The sequence below is a fragment of the Nicotiana sylvestris genome, chromosome 8 (assembly GCF_000393655.2).
Source record: "Nicotiana sylvestris chromosome 8, ASM39365v2, whole genome shotgun sequence".
Taxonomy (NCBI): domain Eukaryota; kingdom Viridiplantae; phylum Streptophyta; class Magnoliopsida; order Solanales; family Solanaceae; genus Nicotiana; species Nicotiana sylvestris.
Genome location: NC_091064.1, coordinates 10,391,426 through 10,416,653, shown reverse-complemented (window position 1 = coordinate 10,416,653; position 25,228 = coordinate 10,391,426). Strand labels below are relative to the sequence as shown.

The 25,228-nt window shown below is 35.8% G+C and overlaps 2 protein-coding genes and 2 non-coding genes across 7 annotated transcripts; 2 read left to right on the top strand and 2 right to left on the bottom strand.

Annotated features, from left to right (window-relative positions):
* The first annotated feature begins 802 nt into the window (after positions 1 to 802).
* LOC104229467 (uncharacterized) lies at positions 803 to 7,443 on the top strand. 4 transcript variants are annotated; one of them, XM_070155682.1, is made up of 6 exons: positions 803 to 1,102; positions 5,204 to 5,778; positions 5,862 to 5,988; positions 6,273 to 6,551; positions 6,630 to 6,749; positions 6,833 to 7,443. In XM_070155682.1, exons 2-5 carry the CDS (start codon positions 5,486 to 5,488, stop codon positions 6,711 to 6,713), a joined length of 783 nt encoding a protein of 260 aa, XP_070011783.1. In that variant the 5' UTR covers positions 803 to 1,102; positions 5,204 to 5,485; the 3' UTR covers positions 6,714 to 6,749; positions 6,833 to 7,443. The 4 variants fall into 4 exon arrangements, 3 of the variants coding, with proteins under 3 accessions (XP_070011783.1, XP_070011782.1, XP_070011781.1); XM_070155681.1 differs by having other exon boundaries at positions 803 to 4,176; positions 4,265 to 5,778; XR_011401903.1 differs by lacking the exons at positions 5,862 to 5,988; positions 6,273 to 6,551; positions 6,630 to 6,749; positions 6,833 to 7,443 and adding exons at positions 3,862 to 4,176; positions 4,265 to 4,331; positions 4,422 to 5,128 and having other exon boundaries at positions 803 to 3,792; positions 5,204 to 5,476.
* Positions 7,444 to 9,369: 1,926 nt separating this feature from the next.
* On the top strand, positions 9,370 to 12,130 carry LOC104247611 (transcription factor bHLH162-like). The gene is made up of 4 exons (XM_009803663.2): positions 9,370 to 9,581; positions 10,133 to 10,486; positions 11,047 to 11,183; positions 12,067 to 12,130. Exons 1-4 carry the CDS (start codon positions 9,453 to 9,455, stop codon positions 12,128 to 12,130), a joined length of 684 nt encoding a protein of 227 aa, XP_009801965.2. The 5' UTR covers positions 9,370 to 9,452.
* Positions 12,131 to 23,303: 11,173 nt separating this feature from the next.
* On the bottom strand, positions 23,304 to 23,397 carry LOC138876689 (small nucleolar RNA snoR31/Z110/Z27). The gene has a single exon (XR_011402030.1). It is a non-coding gene; the product is annotated as a small nucleolar RNA snoR31/Z110/Z27 (small nucleolar RNA).
* An 87-nt stretch (positions 23,398 to 23,484) lies between these two features.
* LOC138876690 (small nucleolar RNA R32/R81/Z41) lies at positions 23,485 to 23,576 on the bottom strand. The gene has a single exon (XR_011402031.1). It is a non-coding gene; the product is annotated as a small nucleolar RNA R32/R81/Z41 (small nucleolar RNA).
* Between the last annotated feature and the right edge of the window lie 1,652 nt (positions 23,577 to 25,228).

The following is a 25,228-nucleotide window of genomic DNA, read 5'->3' as shown; positions in this document are numbered from 1 at the left end:
ATGCACTAAGTATCAGTGCATTAGCTAATGCACTTATACATAGTGCATAGTATAGTGTAAGTATATATATTATATATATATAAGTTATATTCGATATAATATTAGCTAATGCACTGATACTTAGTGCATAGTATAGTGTAAGTATATATATTATATATATAAGCTATATTCGATATAATATTAGCTAATGCACTCATACTTAGTGCATAGTATAACGTAAGTATATATATTATATATAAGCTATATTCGATATAATATTAGCTAATGCACTGATACTTAATGCATAGTATAGTGTAAGTATATATATATATATATATATATATATATATATATATATATATATAAGCTATATTCGATATAATATTAGCTAATGCACTTATACTTAGTATAGTGTAAGTATATATATATTATATATATATAAGCTATATTCGATATAATATTAGCTAATGCACTGATACTTAGTGCATAGTATAGTGTAAGTATATATATATATATATATATATATATATATATATATATATATATATATATATATATATATATATTATATAAGCTATATTCGATATAATATTAGCTAATGCACTTATACTTAGTATAGTGTAAGTATATATATTATATATATATATAAGCTATATTCGATATAATATTAGCTAATGCACTCATACTTAGTGCATAGTATAGTGTAAGTATATATATTATATATTTATATAAGCTATATTATATATATATATATTTAATATCAAAATAGAAAAAAAAGTAAATTCATTTTTTTCTGTAAAATAGCGACCAACTTTGGTCGCTATTTTGGGTTGGTCGCTATTTTTAAATCCAGGAGTAAAAATCGGGTTTCCCCTCCCAATCTCTTATTTTCTCCCCAAAATTTTCTCAAACTCTCTCTCAACATATTCTCCCCCCTTCTCTATTTCCCTTACACAAATCAATCCCCCCACCCCTTGCCGCCACTGTGACCGCGCGCCACCATGCCGGAGCCGCTGCTAAACCTGTCGCCGGAGCCGTTGTCCGCCGCCGCCACTGTCGTCGGAGTTGTTGTCCCCCACCCCTTGCCACCACTGCTTTTTAATCCTCCTTTTAATCTACCAAGGTTAGTAATCTACCTTATTAGCTTTTTAATTTTTAATTTTTGCTATATAATTTTATGTAATTTTTTAGAGTTTTTGTCTATTTAGTATTAGGGTTTTTGGTTTGAACTACATTAGATTTATGAACTTAAGGTAGAAATTATAATCTTTTAGTTCTTGTATTAATTTATATTGAGTTCAATTGTGAAAAGAAACAATTCATTATCTTAGAAGAGGAGCAATACCTAAATAAGAGTACCTAAATTCATGCTTTAAACTATGCATTATACATTTATAAGATAAGAAAAAAGAATTAAAGGGAGGAGTTTATTAATGTATTAATTATGAACTTAAGGTCATATTGGACTTTTAGGATATGAATTGGACTTTTAGTTAACTAAAAAAAGATTAGGATATTAATTAACTAATTTAATTTGTTCTTGCTTTATTTATATAGATGGAACATCGTACTTGGATGTACAATATGAATTATCCTAATCGGCAGGGATTGCGGGAGGATTTTGTAGAAGGGGTTGATGACTTTATTAGACATGCAATGTCACTTCCGCCATACATAAATGAAGGAGTAATTAGGTGCCCTTGTGTTAGGTGCGACTGTATGAAGTTTGGAAAACCGGAGGAAGTTAAGGTTCATCTTTATAGTAAGGGGTTTATAGCGAATTACTTTGTGTGGACTAATCATGGAGAGATCGATGGTAGCCATGGGATATTTCATAACATGGTTGTTGGTGAAAGTAGTAGGTCGGTGGAGAATATAAATCGTGATTCCGGAATTCATGATATGGTTGCGGATGCTTTTGGAATGCACTTAGGGGGTGAGCCCAATGAAAATGTTGAACAAACTTCTAATGATGAAGCAAAACATTTTTATGAACAGTTAGAGGAAGCTAGTCATCCACTACGTAAAGGAAGTCCGCACTCTGAGTTGTCTGTTGCAGTTAGATTACTAAGTATCAAATCTGATTGGAATATTTCTCAAGGATCCATGGACTCTGTCATTGACCTTATGCGTGAACTAGTTAACTCCGATATCGAATTGCCTGATGATTTCTATAAGGCAAAGAGATTAGTTTCTAAGTTAGGACTTTTGTCAATGAGAATTGATTGTTGTGAAGATGGTTGCATGTTATATTATAAAGATGATGCAAATTTAAGCAATTGTAAATTTTGCGAAAAGCCTCGTTTCAAGAGGCTTTCCAGCAGGAGGATGGTCGCTATCAAGATGATGTATTATTTACCTCTTATACCTAGGCTAAAGAGGTTATATGCGTCGATGAGTTCTGCTCCTCATATGAGATGACACTTTGAAAATAGGAGACCACCTGGTGTTATGTGTCATCCTTCATATGGAGAAGCTTGGAAGCACTTTGATAGGACATATCCAGATTTTGCTAGTGAACCAAGGAACATTCGGTTAGGTTTGTGTGCGTATGGCTTCACGCCTTTTTCTGTATCTGCGACACCGTATTCATGTTGGCCTGTCTTTCTTACACCTTATAATCTACCACCCGAGTTGTTCATGACTAGTCCATATATATTCTTAAATTGTATTATCCCCGGTCCACGTAATCCGAAAAGTTTGATAGATGTATATTTTCAACCTTTTATTGATGAGCTAAAACAATTGTGGTACGATGGTGTTGAAACATATGACATATCAACCAAGCAGAATTTCAATTTGCGTACTAATTTAATGTGGACAATTAACGATTTTCCTGCGTATGGAATGTTGTCTGGGTGGATGACTGCTGGGAAGCTAGCTTGTCCTTACTGCATGGAAAATAGTAAAGCGTTCACTTTGAAACATGGCCGAAAGCAATCATGGTTTGATTGTCATCGTCAATTCTTGCCTGAGGGTCATGAGTTTAGAAGGATGAAAAATGCATTCAAAAATAATAAATGGAATATGATTATCCACCTCCGATACTTTCAAGTGAGGAAATTTGGGAGAGGGTCCAGAACTTCAGTAAATTTACTGAAGCTCCACCTTATAGATTCCCCGGATACAGTGTTACTCATAATTGGACCAAACAGAGTATATTTTGGGAGTTGCCTTATTGGAAGGATAATCTTCTCCATCACAACTTTGATGTCATGCATATTGAGAAGAATTATTTTGACAATTTGTTCAACACAGTGATGGATGTTAAAGGTAAGACAAAGGATAACCCGAAGGCTAGAATGGACTTACAAGAATATTGCAGGCGGCCTGAATTACACTTGCAGACAGCAAACAATGGTAAGATATTCAAGCCCAAGCAAGTTACACATTCACTTTGGAGGAAAGACGACAGATTTGTGATTGGGTAACGAAATTGATGATGCCTGAGGGTTATGCGTCGAATTTTGGGAAAAAAGTTGATATGGAGGTAGGGAAGTTGAGCCATTTGAAAAGTCATGACTGTCATGTTTTCATGGAGACTTTAGTGCCTATTGCATTTTGTGATTTGCCTGAAAGAATCTGGAAACTCATCACAAAGATTAGTTTATTTTTTAAAAACTTGTGTTCTTCCACATTAAGGGAAGAAAACCTACACTGGATGGATCAGAACATTCGTGTAACTTCTTCTAAGATGGAAAATATATTTTCATGTGGGTTTTTTGATGTGATGGAACACCTTCTAATCCACCTTGTACACGAGGCACGACTTGGAGGGCCTGTTCAATGCAGATGGATGTATCCCTTTGAGAGGTAATATTATGTATTTGATGTAATTTTCTATTTTATTTGAATGTTCTTGGCTAACCTGAAATTATGTAGGATAATTGGCAAATGCAAAACATTTGTTAAGCAGAGGAATAGGATTGAAGGATCGATATGCGAAGCTTATCTTGCAAAGGAAACTGCTCATTTTTGTTCTTATTATTTTGAGAGTAATGTGCCATGTGCTAGGAATAGGCCCAACAGACACACGGTTGACCTTAGGAATGATCCATTATATCCGTCTATGTCCATATTCAATCAACCAGGCAGATGTTCTAAGGATGTTAGAAAGAGAAGTTTGAGTGATATAGAGTTCAAGTCAGCTACACTTCACGTGTTGCTAAATTGTCCCGAAGTTGTACCATTTTTCAAGTAAGTATTGATTTAGTGGTTATCAAAATATAAAAATTACTGTGATTACATCTCAATGCAACTACTAAAAATATTTGATGTGTCACAGTCACTTCATGGGTCAATTTGGCCATGATGGTGTATATACGAGATTTGATACGTGGTTCAAACAATTTGTAAGTTTCTCCTTAAAATATTCTAACACTATGTAGGTAAACAATGTTTGGAAGTTATGCTAACTTATGAATTTTTTTAACAATATGTAGGTAAATGATCCAAATAATGGTGTAAATCAATTTTTGAAAGATATATCTTGGGGACCTGGGGTTGAGGTCACAACAATGTCTAAGTACACTGTGAATGGTTATAAGTTTCATACAGAGGATTGCTCTAAACATAAAAATAACAACAACAGTGGGGTGTGGGTTCAAGGTGGTGATGGCAACCAAGATGGAGATATTGATTATTATGGTGTACTCAAAGAAATAATAGAACTAGAATATATAGGTTGGCCATATAAGAAATTGATACTCTTTAGATGCAAGTGTTTGACCCACATCCAACAAGAGGTACAAGAGTACACAATCAATACAACATAATTGAGGTTAATCATACGAGGGAGTATGATCCTTTAATAATTGCATATAATATGAGGCAAGTGTATTATGCTCCTTATCCATTGCGGCGGAATAAGTCCGATTGGTGGGTTGTAATAAAAACTAAGCCTGTGGGTAGGGTGGAAGTCGAGAATATGTTAGATGTTACATATCAAAACGGTATCTCCAGTGTTGACCAAATAGTGGACGAAGTTTTAGAAAATGATTTGGAACATCCTGAACACATATTGGAAGAAGTTGATATAAATGAAGTAAGAATTATAGAAAACGAGGAAGAAGAATCAACTGATGAAGCTCAAACTAGTGAGGAAGAAGAATTCTCGGACGAGGAACTATACGTCGATGAGCTTTAAAAAGTTGGTTTCGTTAATAACTCTCATTTATAGCTAGTTTCTTTATATGTTTCAATCTAAATATGTATTATTATGCAGATGACAGGCAAGGGTTGAGAAAAGGCTAAGAAACCAAAGAGGAGGGTAGAAGATAATCCTCCATCTTTTCCTGCCTCTTCAGAGATGCCTATGCCTATGCCCATGACTTTGCCTCCACCCCATGGCTATTCTGAGCTGCCACAGCATCACCAGCCCTACACCTTCGTGCACACACCAGGTCTTTCGTCATAGGGCCATAGGACTGTACGCCCGACATACAGTCCAGCTGCCACACGACCACGTGAATCGCAGCCATCTGCATCGCATGGATCACATCGATCCATGTCACATCCACATGGATCACAGGCATCAGTGTCACAGCCACTCAGGTCACAACTATCAGTGTCACGTCCACTTGCGGGCCATACAACTATGTCGCAGTCACAGGGCTCGCAGCCATCTTCATCTGAAACTCCACCTATTTCAGGCCTTCGACTGCGAGATACTAGCTCTGACCCCCCTACACCTTCCACACATGCCTCTGATATACATGTTTCAGATGGTGATGCTGATGATGACGAGGAGGTGCATTATGATCAGTATGGAAGGATCATCATAGTCCCTAAGGGTGATGTGTAAGAGTTATTTATTATTTTTACATTTATTGTTTTGTACAGTTTTACTAAGATATTAATGTATTTTTTTTATTAAATTGCAGGTTCATCCCTAGTAATATTACTACAAGGATTATCACCAAAGCCACCAGAAAGCTTTATGACGGCCCTTATGCGTTTTGGAGTGATTTCTCATTCGCGCTGAAGGAGCAAATTTTCAATGACTTTAAGGTATAAATGTTCTTTTAAGCAGTACAATTATTTATATTTATGATATTTCCATCTAAATATGTATTATAGAATATAGCTTATATATATATATATATATAAATATATATATATATATATATATATATATATATATATTAGCTAATGCACTAATATACTATATACTATATTATAAGCAGTTAATGCACTTAACTTTTAAATAATTATTAGCTAACAAAAGCTAAGTATAATATATCGAATATAGAATTTATGATATTTCCGTATAATACTTAACTTTTGAAATACAGAGCAAGTGTGTATGGGAACACCGCTATAGCGCGGATGTAGCTGCAAATTTTCATCTCAAAGCTCGCAAGCGGTTATCGCATTGTTTCTCCAAAGCTAGAAAGTTGAACCAGAAGCCTGAATGGTTGCTTCAGAATTTATGGGAGGATCTGCAAAGGCAATGGCTTACCGCAGAGTTCTTAGAGAAGAGCGAAAAAGGAAAGAAAGCTCGTGCATCTGAGAAGGGAGGATCCTTGCACACTGGAGGTGCGATCAGCCTAGGGACAATAAAGAGAAGAATGGTTCGTAATTGCTTAATTTATTTTAATTTTCAAAGTATATCTATTCTGTTTATTAACTAAAATTTATGAGTTTTTCAGGAGAAGAAGTTGGGGCGTCCGATGAACCAAGATGAGCTATTCAAGGAGACTCATATTGTAAAGAAGAAGAAAGAGACAGATTAAGAAAGGTGTGTCGAGGGCCGAGCCTCGACTGTACATGTAAGTTTTCACTTTTCATTAAGTATTTTGATTTACTTTTATATGAATTTTGAAATACTAATTCAATGTAATTTTTCTTATAGGGTCGCTTCACAGCTGAAGTGGAGGAATTCATACGCAGTCAGCCACCTAGTGAGTCGGGCGACCCAATCCAACCTTCGGACGAGGATGCTGAAAGAATCTGGATGCAGGCTGCTGGGGGTCCAAAATGGGGGAAGGTATACGGGTTTCCTACTAAGAAATTTCATCGCTGTAAGTGTGGAATGCAAGGAATAGGGACTTCCTCGCAAGTCGAGCAACTTGATGGGGAGAGCCTCTCCTCTATGCGAGAGACTGCGATAAAGCTCACATCCGGGCTAGAAGCCGCCAAAGAGAGAGAAAAGATTAGAGATGCTCAGTACATTGGCATGCAAGAGCAGATCAAATCTCTCCTAGCTTCTGGCAGTTTTTCGATTCCCTAGTCTCGTGACTCATCGCCAGAGGCTCGCCTTCCCCGTGCTCATTCCTCCCGTCCTCCCTGTGATTGTTCTTCCCATCCTAGACAAGTACACCCTTCTGGATACCGTCTTGGTGAAAGTTCATCAGACGGTGATGATAATGATGTACAAAACAATCCTTGACTTTTATACACTTTCAACTAGACAAATACAATCGATTTTCGAATGGACTTGTAATAACAATTAACTTAGTTTGGTTAGCTTAATGTGTTACTTCTATTAAACTTTATAGTTTGTTAGTTTTAATGTTGTTGTTGTTGTTGTTGCTTATTGTTGTTGTTGTTGGCATAAAATGCCTATTTAGGATTTTTGGTAAGCTGACAGGTGGTGTAGCTGCCAATACAGGCATTTTCTGCCAAAAATATACCAAGAAAAGCGACTAACTTTGGTCGCTAGTTGGTCGCTTTTCACTGGAAAAAAAAACAAAATTCTGGTAAATGGCGACCAACCTTGGTCGCCATTGAACCCAGATTTCTCAAAAAGCGACCAAAGTTGGTCGCTATTTCATTTAAAAAAATAATTTCTGGAAATATAGCGACCAACGTTGGTCGCCTACAATTAAAAAATAATTAATTTTTGCATTTTGCGACCAACTTTGGTCGCTTATCTAAAAAAAATAGAAAAATTAATACTAAAGCGACCAACTTTGGTCTCTAATATCCAGATTTTAAAAAATAATATTTTCTTTCTAGACCAAAGTTGGTCGCTTTTTTTTTATTAATAATAAATAAAAAAAACGTAATTTACCTGTGGAGCCCAACTTTGGTCGCCAAATTTATATTACTAAAATAATAAGGCGACCAAAGTTGGTTGTTTTTTTCTTTACCGGAATATTTGGTCCTTTTACCTTAGAGACCAAAGTTGGTCGCTAATTGGCGACCAACTTTGGTCCCTAAGGTAAAGGGACCAGCTTAATATCGACCAGGCCTGTTTGGTCGCTTTTTGGTCACTTTTTGGCCAATAAGCGACCAACTTTGGTCGCTTTTCCTGGTCGCAAATTAACGGATTTCTAGTAGTGATTTACTTTGTATTGTTTACAATGATTATATGTTTGTCGCATATATGTTAATATAAATAATTATTTTTAAAAATACATTTAATGTAGCCCAAAGTGTGTAATTCGTTACTCCTATATTGATTTTAACAAAGTATAAAAGGGCAGTCAGTGCACAATGCATCTCGCATTTATGCTAGGGTTGGGGAAGAGTCACATTCCAAGGGGTGATATAGACAATTTATTATCTCAAAGGCGGATTCAGAATTTGAAGTTTATGAGTTTCTGTCGCAAAATCTCAAATTAATATACAATAATAACTGGGTTTTAACTTAGATATGTATAGATATTTGTAACTTTTTAATAAAAATACAGGGTTTACGCAAAAGTTATTGGGTTCCCGGCAGTGGCGGATCCAGAATTTTCATCAAGGGGTGTCATAATATAAATAATTAGATATATCGAAAAGTGAAGGGGGGTCAACATATAGTAAATATACATAAAATAAAAAAGGTTATCTAGCAAAATAGTGTAATTTTCCAGCGAAGGGGTATCACTTGACACCCCTTGCTTCAATGTGGCTCCGCCACTGGTTCCTAGAAACCAATATACTATACTCTAAATACGCCAGTGATCTTAATGTATGCATTAATGGCTACTTCCACGGTAAGAACCCCTGACCTATATAGGTCATACCGAAATAATTTTAGTGTTGCTCCACGTACCGAGTCAGATTATTCATAAGAACAAGAAAAAAAGTCGACGCGCTGAATAATCTATCCTTTTGTCTACGCCAAATTGGACTTTTAATTTCCAGCTGCCAGGATATCAACTGATTTAACGCAGCTCTAATTTGTTAGTTGATTTTGCAATCTCTATTGTTTGATTGATATTTGCACGTGTTTAAAGTGAAAATTATTGATTCTCACATTAATTGATATATAGAGAGAGAGAAAAGATTGAAAAGTGACAAGTACTACGTATGACAGATTAATTACGTCACTAACTCTGTTTTCATTTTCTTGTTGACCATTTTGAAATCTATAAAATGCGTTCTATAATAAATTATTATCCACTGAAATCCATTTAGCTGAGAACTAATACCTCATTTGCACTTTTGCCACTTCCTAAATTAGGTAAAACGCTTCATCATCAAGAACCTGCAGAAAACTGAAAAGTTTCTAAAAATAGTACTACTGGTCATCAGAAAAAATGGAAAGTGGCCTGAGATCTAATTCAGCTCCAAAATTGGAAAGAAAATATGTGGAGAAGAATAGAAGGAACAATATGAAGAACCTCTACAATCAGCTTTATTCCCTGCTCCCTAATCATGCCTCTAAGGTACTGATTCGAACTGTGGAAACAATCTATTACAAAAATACACATACAATAAACCATTGTGATCCGGCCTTTCCCCGAACCCCGAGCATACTTTTACCCCATCCCCAGTTCTAAGTGTAGTTGCATTCAATGCTTTCGGCTTAAACTATATATATATAGTTGAACATTTTCTAACAAAAATTTCATTTAAGCTTGAAACCACTACCAAAAAATATTACTCTCTCCGTTCCAATTTATGTGAACTTGTTTGACTGGGCACGGATTTTAGAAAAAATGAAGATTTTTAAAATTTGTAGCCCTAAACAAGTCAAAAGGGGTCCAGAATATTTGTGTGGTTATAAAAGATTTTCATTAAGGATAAAATTGGAAGTTTAAGCTAAATTGTTTCCAAATTTAAAAAGAGGTCATTATTTTTGGAATGGACCAAAAAGGAAATAGGTTCGCATAAATTGGAACGGATGGAGTATCTGCAATTGTACTTTGCATTCACAAATTAGGTTCTACTCAAATGTATTAGAATGCTAATACATCATTTGCGTTGAATGCTGCAGGAAACATTGACACTGCCTGATCAATTAGATACAGCAACAAACTACATAAAAAGCTTAGAAACCAAATTGAAGAAGAAGAAGAAATACATGGAAGAATTAAGGATTAGCAGAAAGAGGCCTCAATCGTTCAATGCAACTAATTCTGAGCCCAGCTCAAGCACCAAATCATTGATCCCTCATATTGAATTTCACGAAATGAGTCCAACTATGTTCGTCGTTTTGATCACTGGCCTTGATAATTTAGCTACATTTTATAACGTCATTCAATTATTACATGAGGAAGGTGTTGAAGTTGTATATTCCAACTTTTCACTCAATGGAAATTCTATGCTGCAGATTTCTCTTGAAACTAAGGTCAGTATAACCATGAAGCAATAACTACTTGATATGGCCCAAAAAAAACTAAAAACAAAATATGAAAAATGTTCTCCAGGAAATAAGTCATTTTCTGGTATTTGGTTGTTAGAAAATATTTCTTTTCATCAAAATGGGGCAAATAACTTCTCCACTTTTTAGGGGGAATCATTTTTCTTCACAATTTTCTCAAAATTTGAACTTCATATTAGTGCTTTAACCAATAGTTAGATGTTAGTATCGATCTTTAATACTCAATCTTTTTATCAAGACACTCTCCGGTTTGCTAAAGTTAGTATCATTCTTTAATAAATATTTTTTTCCAAAGAATATATTCCATTCTCCAATCTAACACGGGAAAATATTTTTTTCCTAAAAATAAGTCATTTTCCGAAAATGTTTTCGGGAAAATGATTTCTGTCCTACCAAACATACAATGCCACTTTGTTTTGTGAGTGTTGTCTAAATCAAGAAATAATCAGTACTAAAAATGACCTCAAAGAGTAACACTCTGTCGTCTTTTTTTTTTTTTTTTTTTTTTGGTGTGTGTCTGTGTGTAGATGGACAAGAATTCAACAATGGAATTTAGAGCTACAACTCTGTTTGATAAGTTGAAGGAATTGCTTTATGGATCATCTCGGAAGAATTATATGGAATCCCATCTACATTTATGGGAATACATATTTGAATCTGAACTGTTAGGATTTGACGCATTAGAGTTATTACCAATAGCAAGTCAAAATCCAACCTTGCAATATAATTATATGCAAAAAAATTTAAGAAACTCCTAGCTCTTTGTAAAGCTGAAGTAGCTTCTCATTCAAGAGGCAAACGATTGAAATCATGTAAAATTTCTCTCCTAATTTAATATCTTAGCTCTGTCTTAACTAGGGGTGCATGGGCGTTAAGTCGATTCGATTTGATTTGAAGAAATTTGGTTCAATTATTTGGTTTTTGATTTTGTAAAAGTAGTAATCAAAACCGAATTGAAATAAGTTCGGTTCAGTTCGGTTTTCTAATTTCGGTTCGGTTTATTTCGAATCGGTTTTCGGTTTGAACAATATTATATTGGGCTCCTTCTATGTAATAATAGGACCGACAAATTTGTTGTTTTTCTCCCAAACTTCGGACTTCTTGGAAATACTGTGTTTATAATAAAAAAAAAGACCAAGCTTGCATACTATGGATTATAAAATTCAAACAGAGTGCAAAGTACTAACTCTATGTGAAATCCTCTAGGTATACTATCATATATGCTATGGAAGTTTTAATAGAATGAAAATCTTTAAGATTGGAAAGGTGATGGATTTACTTATTTGGGTTGGGTCTTTGATAGATTGGGTATAATAGTATTAATTTATTACCTATGGGCTAAACCTATATATAATTTAAAGAGGGACATTTGCATCTATACCCTGTTTTTGGGTCACCATTTTCTGCACTAGTTTAATTGCTTAGGCACTTAATTATTCTTTCATGTTTGCTAGTGTGATCAGTATGCTTAAGTTTCACCCTCTCTTGTTCAGTGTTTTAATCAAGCATGTCTATTCTGCTTAAGTATTCAATATGGTCTTAAACAGCATGTTACTTTTGTGTCTTCCTTGTCCTGTAACCCCAACTAGTATGGCTACTTTGTGTGATTGAATCTTTGTGGTTCTTCTTGTATCCTTTAGCATGATTGCCTATGTGTTCAGACTTATATCTTACTGTGTTTAGCCAACATATTTATTGTAGTGCTTCAGTCTTGTGTGTTCTTAAATAGCATGCTTATCACTAAGTATGATTGTAATCAATATTCCTGCTTGCTCTGTGTCTCTATTAACTAATATGACTGCCTTCACCCTTCTTCTCATGTACTCCTGCTTCAAGTGCCTTGTGTTCTCAACCCTTGCTCCCTTTTTGTGTAACTGTTTGTACATCTAGAACTGATTGACAAAGTGAAGTTGAAACTGGGCAATGTGATGTTTTGGGACTATGTTGTTTGTTGAACCTTTCTTTCCCTCAATAGGTTTTCAACATGTTTCTCACTCCTAATATGTTTCTCCAAACTATTACTACTCTTAAAGTATTTTCACTCCTAAAGATTTTTCCTCTATATTGTTTTCAAAGATCAACTATGTCAAGAACTCTCACTTCTACTCCTAGATTACTTAAGTTTTGCCCCTCCAGTGTGTGTACTGCCTAGGAATCCATGAGATTCATCCGAATTCTGGCACACTGGGGCTGGCCCTTCCACACTACACATAACGACTCTTCTATTTAAAAGGATCTTGGTGTGAGCATTGCTCGGGGTTCCTGAGGCCCTTGGGAACTTTGACACACCAGTATACTCTTATTGGACATCATGAGACTATAACATCTGGGACTGTTTGAAGGTCTCATATTTCCAGGTTCACTTTGGGCCTATTTCAGTCTACCTATAGTATAGCTTTATTTTATTATGTAATTCATTTATGGTCTGCAATAATAATCCTTGTAAACAGATATTGGGGCAACTAGTAAAAGGGAAAGGGATTCTTATATGATTTTTGTGAGGGAAATCGGGTATAAATCATGCCTTTAGGTTCATTATGTTAAAAATTATGCTTTAAGTTTATTATGTTTACTTCCATTAAAAATCATGTTTTAGGTTTATTATGTTTACTTGCATTAAAAATCATGTTTTAGGTTTATTGTCACGACCCAATTTCCAAACCCGATCGTGATGGCGCCTCTCGCGAAGACAAGGCCAGCCAGACCAAACAAAACACCTTTTGTAAACAGTTAAGTTTCATAAACAGTAATAACATATATTATAATCTTCATAAATTGCGTAATTTAACGAAAATAGCGGTAGAAACCATCCCAACACAGCCCAAACCGGGGTGTCACAAGTCATGAGCTACTACAGAATCTGCTATAGGTCTACAAAGTACGAAATCCGATACAACAGTCTGAAGGAAACATAAATGATAGAGGATAAGAGAGACAAGGGGATGCGGACGTCAACAGCTACCTCGTAACTCCAAATCACTGCCTAGCCTGGAAGGAATCAGCGCTCAGGAATGGACTCTGCGATGCCTGAATCTGCACACATGGTGCAGAGAGTAATGTGAGTACTCCGACTCAGTGAGTAATAATTACAAATAATGGCTGAAAGTATGAAACACATAAAGGCACAAAGCAATTCCATATCGAGCAGTAAAAATCACTTAAAGCAGCAAGTCAGTGAAGAAATCAAATGGTATTCCTTTTGAAAACAAGTAAAACAAGCGATTTAACAGGTAAATAACAAGTAAAAAAAATCCGCCCCTCGGGCACAGTATCAATCGCTCGGCATAGTATTAGCCCCTCTGGCTCACTCTCAGTACAGTATCAGCCCCATCAGACTATCTCACAATCACTCAGCATAATGGTCAACTATTGTTACCTGACCCAATTGCATCATACAGTGTCATTGTTACCACTGTTTCACATCACATGGGTACCCGCGCTCACTGTGGGTGTGCAGACTCCGGAGGGGCCCCTTACGGCCCAAGCGCTATATCAAGCCACCTCGTGGCATCATCACTCAGCATATCCTCACATCATCATATAAAGTATCTTAGGCCCTCGGCCTCATGTCTCTCAATATATCCTCACATATGGCCCTCGGCCTCACTCAGTCTGAAACTCATCACAAGCCCCTCGGGCATTAGTAAAACAGTAGTTCTCAGCCAAAACATCATTTAGAAATATCATTTAAGTTTCAAGTCTGAGTAAAAGTAGCTGATTTTGTAACACAGTAGATATAAACAGGACTGAGTTCAAGTAATAAGTCAAACAGTGAGGAAAGAATGATAAAAAAAATCTCCGAAGGGTTCAATTAGCTGGCACGAAGCCCAAATATGGCAATCAGCCCAAATCATGATGATAACAAATAAATTTCAGTCAAATATTCGGTAAAATCATCAATCGGGATGGACCAAGTCACAACCCCCAGTAGTAAAAGACACCACGCTCATCATCCAGCACGTATCTTGCCTCAATATAGCATTACGATGTGCAATCCGGGGTTTCAAACCCTCAGGACATCATTTACAATCATTACTCACCTCGAACCGGTGAAATCTCTAGCTCGCGACGCCTTTGCCCCTCCAATCGGCCTCCACGCATGTCGAATCTAACCAAAATCAGAGCGAATACATCACAATATGCTAAGGGGACAATACCCAATCGAAAAAAATCGAAAAATATCAAGAATCTCGAAATTAGCAAAACCCGAGCCCCGGGCTCACGTCTTGGAATCGGGTAAAATTTACATTTTTAGAATCTTCATGCCTTCACGAGTCTAACCATACCAAAATTATCCAATTCCGATACCATTTGGTCCTTCAAATCATCATTTTACACTTTTGAAAGGTTTCACAATTTTTCTTCCCAAATTCCATCTCAAATCACGAATTAAATGATGAATTCAGTGATAGATTCATGTATTCTAGCCAAATCTAAGTTAAAATCACTTACCCCGATGAGTTCCTTGAAAAACCTTCGAAAAATCACCAAAATCCGAGCTCTCTAGGTCAAAACATTAAATAAAACTCAAAACCTCATATTTATATAGTACCCTTCGGATTCCGATACCGCTGACCGCATACAAATGACCGCGGTCCGCGCAAAATCAGCGGGGTCCGCGCAAAAATGACTGCGGCCGCGCAGCTTTTTGACTGCAGTGACAGGCTTCAGTATTTTGGCCATAATTTTCGCTACAGATGTCCAAATTGCAATATCTTTACCTTTCTGAAAACTAGACACGAAGAGCTACAACGTTCGTTTTTGAATCAACTCAAAATTCCTTGTGGATCAAACGATATGAGCTTCGAAGTAGAACCAGCAACTTGCAGTCTTCAGTGACCGCGGCCGCGGCCATTTTGACGCGGTCAGCGCTGGTCAGCGCGCCCAGCGCGAAAAGGAGCGCGGTCCGCGCCACAACTGCTGCTCCCTCCATTTTTCTAAGTTTCGGGGTATCCGTACTCGCTTAAAACTCACCCGAAACATACCCGAGGTCCCCGGGACCTCAACCAAAAGTACTAACGCATCCTAAACATTATTCAATCTCGTTCCAATCATCAAAACACCTCGACTAACACCAAAAATCATCAAATCACATCGAATTCAAGCCTATGAATCTAAAAAACTTCCAAATTCCATTTTTGATCAAAAACCCAATCAAACTACGTTCGAATGACCTCAAATTTTGCAGACAAGTCCAAAATGACATAACGAAACTACAGAAACTCTCGGAATTCCATTCCGACCTTTGGATCAAAATCTCACCTATCAACCGGAATTCGCCAAAATACTAACTTCGCCAATTCAAGCATAATTCTACACCATACCTCCAAAACCATGTTTGATCACCCTCCTAAGTCACAAATCACCTCCCGAAGCTAACCGAACCATCGGAACTCACATCCGAACCCTCTAACACATAAGTCAACATCCGGTTGATTTCTCCAACTTAAGTCTTCTTAAAAGAGACTAAATGTCTTATTTCTTATTAAAATCACTTCAAATCAACTCGATTACACAAGATATGGATAATGAAACATAAGGAAGCTGAAAATGGGAAAAACGGAGCGGTAACTCATGAGACGACGGGCCGGGTCGTCACATTTATTATGTTTACTTGCTTTAGAAACCATGCTTTAGGATTATTTGGCATACTAGAAAATATGTTATACGCTCATCACCTCATTTGTTGCAAAATTCTGCTTCTGCATAGTTATGATCACATAGAAATTCTGTTATTAAATTACTACCCTAATCCTGCTTAACAAAACGTCCCTTCATCATGTGCATTAGAGATCCTACTTTAGGACTGTTATTGCATTAGCTTTAAAACCTTGTCTACGTCGCATAAATAAGTAACTATCCTGTTTAAAAGCAATCCCAACACCTAAATATCATGTCTAGGATTAAATGTATGTAAACCAGCTCTGTAATGTTCAGCACCTAGACCAACATGCTTATAGGACTTAATAAATTCAATTTTTTTAATTGATTCAAGAATTCTGATTGCATTTAGATAACATGTTTGTAGGGTATTACAGATCCACGCCTAGGCAAGCTTATAGGTAATCAAGGTCTAATAAAACTATGAAACTATGCTTTGCTTGTAACTGCTCAGATTCAACAGGTTCTAAGAAATCAGTAGGCAAACTGATTAGGACTTTAACACTTTTGCCTAAACTCAACATTGCATATTCTCTGTTTGTCATGCTCACCTAGATATCCTATTCTAGGGCTTTTCTTAAATATCTGAAATCTGTTGTTTGAGACGTGCACTTACTTGCTCTATTTGTGGAGGTAAAATGTGAGCCTTTTAATTGTTTTATCTTTTGTCCAGTCCTATATGTTTTGTATGTCGCCTAGAGTTTTATCCTTTTAATTACTGTAGGAGAGTCTAGATCCATCTTAACTGGAAGTCCTAAATACCTTCGAACTATATAAGTAAAGGGATGGGTAGTGCACGCATAGGATACATCTTAAGGTTGCTAGAACGCTTTAGGATATGACTAAGGGGAGGAAAATTAGATAGTAAAAGGATATGATGACATGTGCGCCCGTGCCACGCGTAACGCCTCTAGTTGAGAAAGGCTTAATTTGGTTCGTGGTGTATCTTCAATAATTTGGTTCATGTCTGCCATGGTATCGAGGGCCAACAGTTTTTCTTTGAATGAGGGGATCTGGGCTGTTTGTTCCCCACGCTTGATTTCATTGGAAATATTAGGGGGTTTTGGGGGATGCGTGAAGGCAGCTCCCCGCCGGAATTTATGATGGAGTTTGTGTAAGTAATGTTGATGGTGAAGGTGGGTGGAGGTATTGAGCTGACCAATACCTTTCTCTGCTTCATTACCTTTCGGGATTTTTATTGGGGCTAAGGTTTTTACAATGCATTATAAAACTTGGAACAGAGTCACAGAATTTGATACCTTTTTTCATCTCTTTTGTGATCTCGGAGCTTTTTGTTGTAAAGAGTTTCTCGAGTGCTATAGTCGTTGGTTTGATATCTGGAAAATAAATTGAATTTTTTTATAATATTAAGTTGTTTTACTCTTTTATGATAATGTAAAAAAATCTTTAAAAAAGTGTACTCGTAAATTCACTTGTTTATTGATTTTGATCTAAAATCAGTTATACTTAAATATTAATTAGAGTAGACAAGTTTCACCTCTGCCAATCTTCCTCGAAGCTAGCATCTCAGTTAACATTCAAGAAAATTAATTTCACTAGCATTTGGATTAAATTACAGGAAATTTATTGGGTTTGTCTAAGGAATCATCCATTATCGAGAAGATAAAGTTTATTCTCTTAGTCCAATAAATCATCGTTGAGAGAACCCAACTTTTTTTTGTTTGTATTTTTAATAATACTAGTGAAAAATCAAACTTAATCTAAAAATAGAAAAATAAGTATTAAAAAAAGCTCTAATCGTTAAATATAAAACCTGAAAAAAAAAAGATTTAGATTTTTGGATAAATTTAAAAGGCAAAATATTGTCCACACTTTTCAGTTAAAGACACTCCAACTCAAGTATGTTCCATTTGAACATTTTAACTAAGCATTTACTATGTCATTTAGACAAAATGTAGTGGTGTGGCATAGTACATGTATTATATTATTTTTCAGAGCGTGAAAGTTTTATTTTTCTTTTTAAAACTTTTCTCTTTCTTTTTTCGTCTATTATTTCGCACGTCATGGTTTGCTTAAGTTTTCATTGCCCGAATAAGAAGATTGCCGAAATTTTTTACATGTTTATTCTTTTTCGTTCTCTCCACTCTCTAAATATGATTCAGGTCATTCGTGCTTCCACACAATTCCGACCCTTCTCTCTTCAAACACGAGGTTAGTATTCGCAGAAACCTTTTTGAACAACTTCTTCAGATCTGAAACACGTAGGTTCCGGTATCGGCGAGCTTGCCGGATTAGTGCTTTTACCTTGTGGCATCACTAAAATCTTCATTACTAATCCTATCCAAGAGAGATTTGGCCATTGGAAATAAACCATTAATGTTCGTTGTTGGTAGATTTATTTTCCGGCAATCTGAGGTTAATCCTCGATGGCAAAGAAATTATTAGTTAATTTCTATATTTTGTGCTTATTCTTAACGTTGTAAATGGTTAGTGTGGAGATTAGGAGGAAAAGAATGGTGGTAGTGGTGATTTTGCAGAGAAGACAACATGGGGTACCTTTGTTCTTTTACTTTGGCAGAAGAAGACGAGGGGAACGAGATCGTCGGGAATATGATGAAGGGGGTGGGGTGGAGTTCTTGTTTTTCTTTTTGTCAAAACCTATTCTATTTGTTCAAGTTAAATTCGTGTCTCTCCGTATTATTTGTCATTCTGGCGTGTGAATTAAACATATATTTTGTGTTTTGACTTAACTATCAATTTGTGTTTAAATGACACATTTGAGATATCGTTGGATAGTTCAAATAGAACGAACTTAAGATCGAGCATCTAAGTGGAAAATTTAGATAACTTTAAAAGGCTCTCGATATATTTTGCCAATTTAAAATAAATATATAGATAAGTGAGATAAAAAATTTATCATAAAAATCATCCTCAAGTATCACTGTATCAGAAATGTAATCTGTTTCTCCTACACAATTATTTGGGGTATCCTGAGATTTTCTAATTTTCATTATATATTGACGCTGCACTCATAAATTTACTTTTCTATAAAAATCAAAATAGAATTTCACAAACAAAAGAAATTAGAGGCATCAATATGGGCTTTGATTGGCACAGCCCAACCGGTGATTTAATAAGACTAGACTAAACTCTTTGGAGCCCATTAAAATGATGCCTTTTCTTACCGACCCAGGCAAGCCCACAACTCGTGAGGCTTGAACGAGGCTAGGCTAGGTCGGCCCATGGGCCAAATAAAAAGTAGGAAACTAAAACTCGTGTCATAATTAAACCTATACCTACTTTACAAAAAAAATACAAGCTTACCCACTTTACCATCAACTTCAGACTCATCGGATTTGAAGTTAAAAAAATTAGTGTGAAGTAAAAAAAAAATTGCACACTTAAGGCCAAATAGATTTTAAGTGCAACCAATAGTTTCATGCACTTAAAGTCAATAAGTCTGAAATGAAAAATTACACTTAAGATACATTTAAGGCCAAAAGGTCTGAAGTGAAATAAATATTTTTCTACACTTAAGACCAATAAGTATGAAATGAAAAAATGTACTTCAGATGCAGTGAAGTCCAAAAGATCTGAAGTACAAATAGGTCTAAAGTGCGAAATTCAAATTGCCCAGAAATAAAAATTTGTTATTCGAATTTTACTAATCAAATATACGATATAATACATAAATCCACTCCAAATGAGCTCAAAATTGAAACATAACCTCCAAATATATCAAGAACAAACCCCAATCATCAATTTGTCGAACCAACAATAAATCTAACAAACACATTTTGCAAAAGGTAAAAAATGAAATCCTAAACAATAGTAACAAAAATAAAGTGCCACAATAACTCACCACTATAAAACATTATAAATTCTGAAAATATATTCGCAAACGCCATATAAAATCACTATTACCCGAAAAATAAGAAGAAGAAAGAGAAGAAAACCCAAAGTTATTTAAAAAGTGAATGCAAGTTTTAAAAAAATTAAAAAGTGGGTACAAGTTAAATAAGAGTGACCAATTAGACGCCCCGTGCAATTTTTACAAAAATAACGACAACAAGAATTTCTTAATACATATATTTCGTATAAGAATTTATAAACAAGAATTTCAATAAACATAAAGGTTTACACACACCTACTAATCCTAAATCTTCATGTTTGCTATTCCTCGGCATGGTCTACGAATTGCTTGATGAAATGCTCAAACATATATGGTGCCAAGCTCTAATTTGTATACTTATTAGCATTTTGATTAAAGTGAGGTGCATAAAAGATGATGACGGCAAAGTTTTGATGGGAGATGACCAGATTAAGAGAAGGTGGCAGACCTACTTTCATAAACTTCTAAGTGAACAAGGGGATCAGGATATTATACTTGGGGAATCGAGGAATGCCGACAGTCACCATGAATTAAGTAATTGTAGGGACATTGAGATCGATGAAGTCATGGAGGCAATGCGTAAGATGAGAAGGGGCAGAGCTACCGGGCCAGACGAAATTCCGGTTGAACTGTGGAGGTGTGTGGGTAGAGCAGGCTTGGAATGGCTTACTGCATTGTTTAGTGTTATATTCAAGACTAATAGGATGCCTGAAGAGTGGAGGTGGAGTACAATGGTCCCGTTGTATAAGAACAAAGGTGATGTACAGAGCTGTAACAACTATAGGGGCATCAAATTACTAAGTCATACCATGAAAGTTTGGGAGAGAGTGGTAGAAATGAGAGTGCGAAGGACGGTGTCTATTTCAGATAACCAGTTCGGGTTCATGCCGGGGCGATCTACCACAGAAGTTATCCACCTTATTAGGAGGATGGTGGAACAGTATAGGGCTAGGAAGAAGGATCTCCACATGGTGTTTATTGATCTGGAGAAAGCGTACGATAGGGCTCCTAGGGAGGTCTTATGGAGCTGCTTAGAGGATAAAGGGGTTCCGGTTGACTATATTAGGGTGATTAAAGACATGTATGATGGAGCTAAGACTCGGGTTAGGACAGTAGGAGGCGACTCTGAACACTTTCCAGTTATTACGGGGTTGCACCAAGGGCCTGCGCTCAGCCCATTCCTATTTGTCCTGGTGATGGATGCACTGACTCATCATATTCAAGGGGAGGTGCCATGGTGCATGCTATTCGCTGATGACATTATTCTAATTGACGAGACACGAGGCGGCGTCAACAAGAGGCTAGAGATTTGGAGACATGCTCTTGAATCTAAAGGTTTCAAGTTGAGCAGGACGAAGACGGAATACCTCGAGTGCAAATTTGGAGTTGAGCCGACGGAAGCGGGAGTTGAGGTGAGGCTTGACTCTCAAGTCATTCCCAAGAGGGGTAGTTTCAAGTACCTTGGATCGGTTATTCAGGGGATCAGAGAGATTGACGAGAATATCACACACCGTATAGGGGTGGGGTAGATGAAGTGGAGGTTAGCGTCGGGAGTCTTGTGTGACAAGAAAGTGTCACCGTTACTAAAAGGTAAGTTTTATAGAGCAGTGGTTAGGTCTGCCATGTTATATGGAACTGAATGTTGGCCGGTAAAGAACTCACACATCCAGAAGATGAAAGTAGCAGAGATGAGGATGTTGAGGTGGATGTGCGGGCATACAAGGATGAATAAGATTAGGAATGAAGATATTCGAGAGAAGGTGGGCGTGACCCCCATGGAGGACAAGATGCGGGAAGTGAGACTCAGATGGTTCGGGCACATTCAGAGGAGGAGCACTGATGCACCGATGAGGAGGTGTGAGTGACTGGCTGTAGTGGGCACGCGGAGAGGTAAAGGGCGACCTAAGAAGTATTGAGGAGAGATGATCAGACAGGACATGGCGCGATTTAGGATTACTGAAGACATGGCCCTTGACAGGAAATTATGGAGGTCGAGCATTAAGGTTGTAGGTTAGGGGAAAGTTGTGAATATTTCTACAGCACAATAGAGTGAGACTAGCTAGTTAGGAGTTAGACAAAATGTCATTGGGCGTCTATTGATGCAGCTGCTAGTTTTACTATACCAGCCATCTATTTCGTATTTCATATCTCTTATATTGTTGTTATTTTATTATGCATTTTTATGGTACTAATATATCGGCTCCTATTACCTTTTTGAGCTGGAGGTCTCCTGGAAACAGTCTCTCTACCCTTCGAGGTAGAGGTAAGGTCTGCGTACATATTACCATCCCCAGACCCCACTTGTGGGATTATACTGGATCGTCGTTGTTGTATTAGCATTTTGATTAAAGAGTAGTACTAATCATATGCAATTACATACAACACCAATATTAACGAGAGTTTTGGTCAATAAGGGTAACAAATTGAGTCTTACTACGTTAATCTACACAAGTTTGGTATGTAAGTGCACCATTAAAGCTCCATAAGAGAGATACAGGATCACTTTAAGCCTAAATCTGAAGATAATTGACTATTTTATACCTTTTTCTTCCACTGAGGAAAACGATAATTTTCTATATTTTCTTGTTACGGTTGATACGGGTTCTAAAGTAGATACCTACTGAGTTAGAGCTCATCGTACCAAACGATGCTTAACAAAGCTCAACGTGCCTAATGTGATTTACATCTAATGTATAGTTTAGGAGCTATTCCATAGTGAAAATTTTAGCCAATGTGCACTCGAAGAATAGTGGTTACGGGTCCACGGGAATTTTCCAGAAAAAGATCGAGGCAGTAGCTTGCAAAATAAAAGGAAGTTACAAACATAATTTTATGCAACACTTTTAAGTTTTTACCGCTGGATGTCAAAGCAAATAGAAAATAAAGTGGAATACATAACTTATGTTTATGTTAAAGCACAATTCCCTCAAAAAAATTGCACATTTTTTTCTTGGTTTCCAATCTGGTGTTCAGTATAGGCATTAGAACCCGACTATATCCGGATTCGGCCCTACTCGAAAAAGCGCTCCCTACCAAGTATTTATCCATACTAGGGATTATACAATATGAACAAATTAAATATCTAAATCCAAATAATTCAATTAATTAGCAAAATAAAAATCTTTCTATTACAAAAAGAAATCCCATAAAAAATTAGCAAAATAAGTCTAATAACTCCGATTATTTTGAAACAATAATATCTAGAAAAAGATTTTGTAAAATTTTTGGGTAAACAAAAAATAGCTAGATAGTTAAGTAAAATCATCGTCAAATATCAGAAACTAAAAAATCATTCTCATACACAGCATTTGGCGTACTGTGTCAGAAGGTGTCCTAAGATTTTCTGATTTCATCATATAATACTGACGATGCATCAAATAATAAAAGGCAAAAAACAAAACTTTTAATTTAAAAAAAAAAAAAAGCGGAAAAAAACAATAATCCAAATAGAGAATGAATCAGAAAGAACGTAGCGAATAAGGATATATTTATGGATCATTTGAAAAATTATCATCACTCATCCTTAGTTCATCACTTTCATTCTCTATAGACATAAATAGAGAAAAAAAAATACTTACAACGGGAATATATCAGCGGCAAAGAGAGTAGAGCTGAGAATACTGTAACACTCTAGATTTTTATGAATTTATAGAGGCGGAGAATGGAATATGGAGCCCTAACTATAAAGATTTAACTAAATCGAAGCCCATTTAATTTGACAGTTCCAGTACAATTCTGTACATCAACTAGCCCAATTACTCCTAGTAAGTCTAAAGCCCAATATAAAGTGCTGCTAGTAATACTAGTTTTAATACATTAGGCCGGTCGATCGAAAATAATTATAATTTTTAGCCATGAAGAATTAATCCAAATAACCACTCACTCAACCGCTTAAACTAAAAATAGCCGGTGGAGATATATGCATAATCTAATATAGTATACATTAGACATTTGGAAAAATATTAACATTATTCACTCTCCTTTCCCTTCAGTTCGAAAAGAATGTAGTATTCATATTTCATAGGACAAGTTAGAAATTTAGCCGAACAGTAAAAAATAATTACATTCGATAGCCAAATATATAAAAATATATACTAATTATGTATATTATATGTATATTATGTATTAATATAGAAAAAAAAATATATTGGCTATTATTTTTGGGAGTGGCTATACAATGTAGTTTTTGCCATTAAGCCTCCAATTTAATATAGAAGAATTAACCTAGATAATCGCCACCCAATCTCCTGATCTAAAAATAGCTAGCGGATGTATAATATATATAATTTATGTATAATCTATGTATACCTTTTAGAAAAAGTAATCAGTAAACCCGACAGCTATTTGTATAAATATCCCTTTAATAAACATGAATCGTTCTTAATCGTGTTATACATGAATAATACATATATTATACATCTGGCAGCTATTTTTAATTTAAAAGATTAGGTGAGCGGCTATTTCGGTTAATTCTTCATTTTAAATACACTAAGCCTTTAATAAATAAAATTTTATGTTGATAAAAGAGATTTTTTCCTTCCTATACAATATTTGAAACTTATTTACCAAAATTATCTTAGTTTTGTATATTATCCACCCTAAACAAGGATTACTTACAAATTATATACAACCCATTATTAGTGCCTTGAATTATGGGATTTAGTTATATCCTTTTCCTTTTTTCTCTCCTCTCCTCTTTCCTCATTGCCGCATCTCTCATCAATTTTTCTTTCTTTCTTCATCTTTCTGTCTCACCGTTTTTCTCTTTCAATAAGGTAAGCCTAAAAATTGTCTTCTGCCAATCAACCTATTGAAGTAACCTCCAGATCGTAGGAATTGAAGATTCGAACATTAATCTACCATGAAGTTTTGAATTTGAATTTGGGTTTTCAAAAATCATTATTTGTTTGGATTGGGTATTGTTGCAAACAATTAAGAATATTGTTTGGAGTTTATATCTCAATTTTGAGGGTTCTTGGTGAAGATTAGACTTGGTTCTAAGAAGAAGAAGAAGAAGAAGAAGAAGAAGAAGAAGAAGAAGAAGAAGAAGAAGAAGAAGATATATTAAAGGTATAGTAAAATTGTATTCTGTTGTAGTTATATATATTTTTAATTTGAATGTTGTATGAATTTAAAAATAGTTGTATGATGATAAAATCTAGTTGTCTCCCCCATGTATAATTTGAGAAACTGGT

Excerpts from the sequence above, each read along its gene's own strand:
- LOC104229467 (XM_070155680.1), top strand. The coding sequence starts at position 3,419 with ATGATGCCTGAGGGTTATGCGTCGAATTTTGGGAAAAAAGTTGATATG. Across the intron at positions 4,177-4,264 it reads GAAGTTGTACCATTTTTCAA|TCACTTCATGGGTCAATTTG; the intron begins GTAAGTATTGAT and ends GATGTGTCACAG. Across the intron at positions 4,332-4,421 it reads ATACGTGGTTCAAACAATTT|GTAAATGATCCAAATAATGG; the intron begins GTAAGTTTCTCC and ends AACAATATGTAG.
- LOC104247611 (XM_009803663.2), top strand. The coding sequence starts at position 9,453 with ATGGAAAGTGGCCTGAGATCTAATTCAGCTCCAAAATTGGAAAGAAAA. Across the intron at positions 9,582-10,132 it reads TCCCTAATCATGCCTCTAAG|GAAACATTGACACTGCCTGA; the intron begins GTACTGATTCGA and ends TGAATGCTGCAG. Across the intron at positions 11,184-12,066 it reads TACATATTTGAATCTGAACT|CATGTTACTTTTGTGTCTTC; the intron begins GTTAGGATTTGA and ends GGTCTTAAACAG.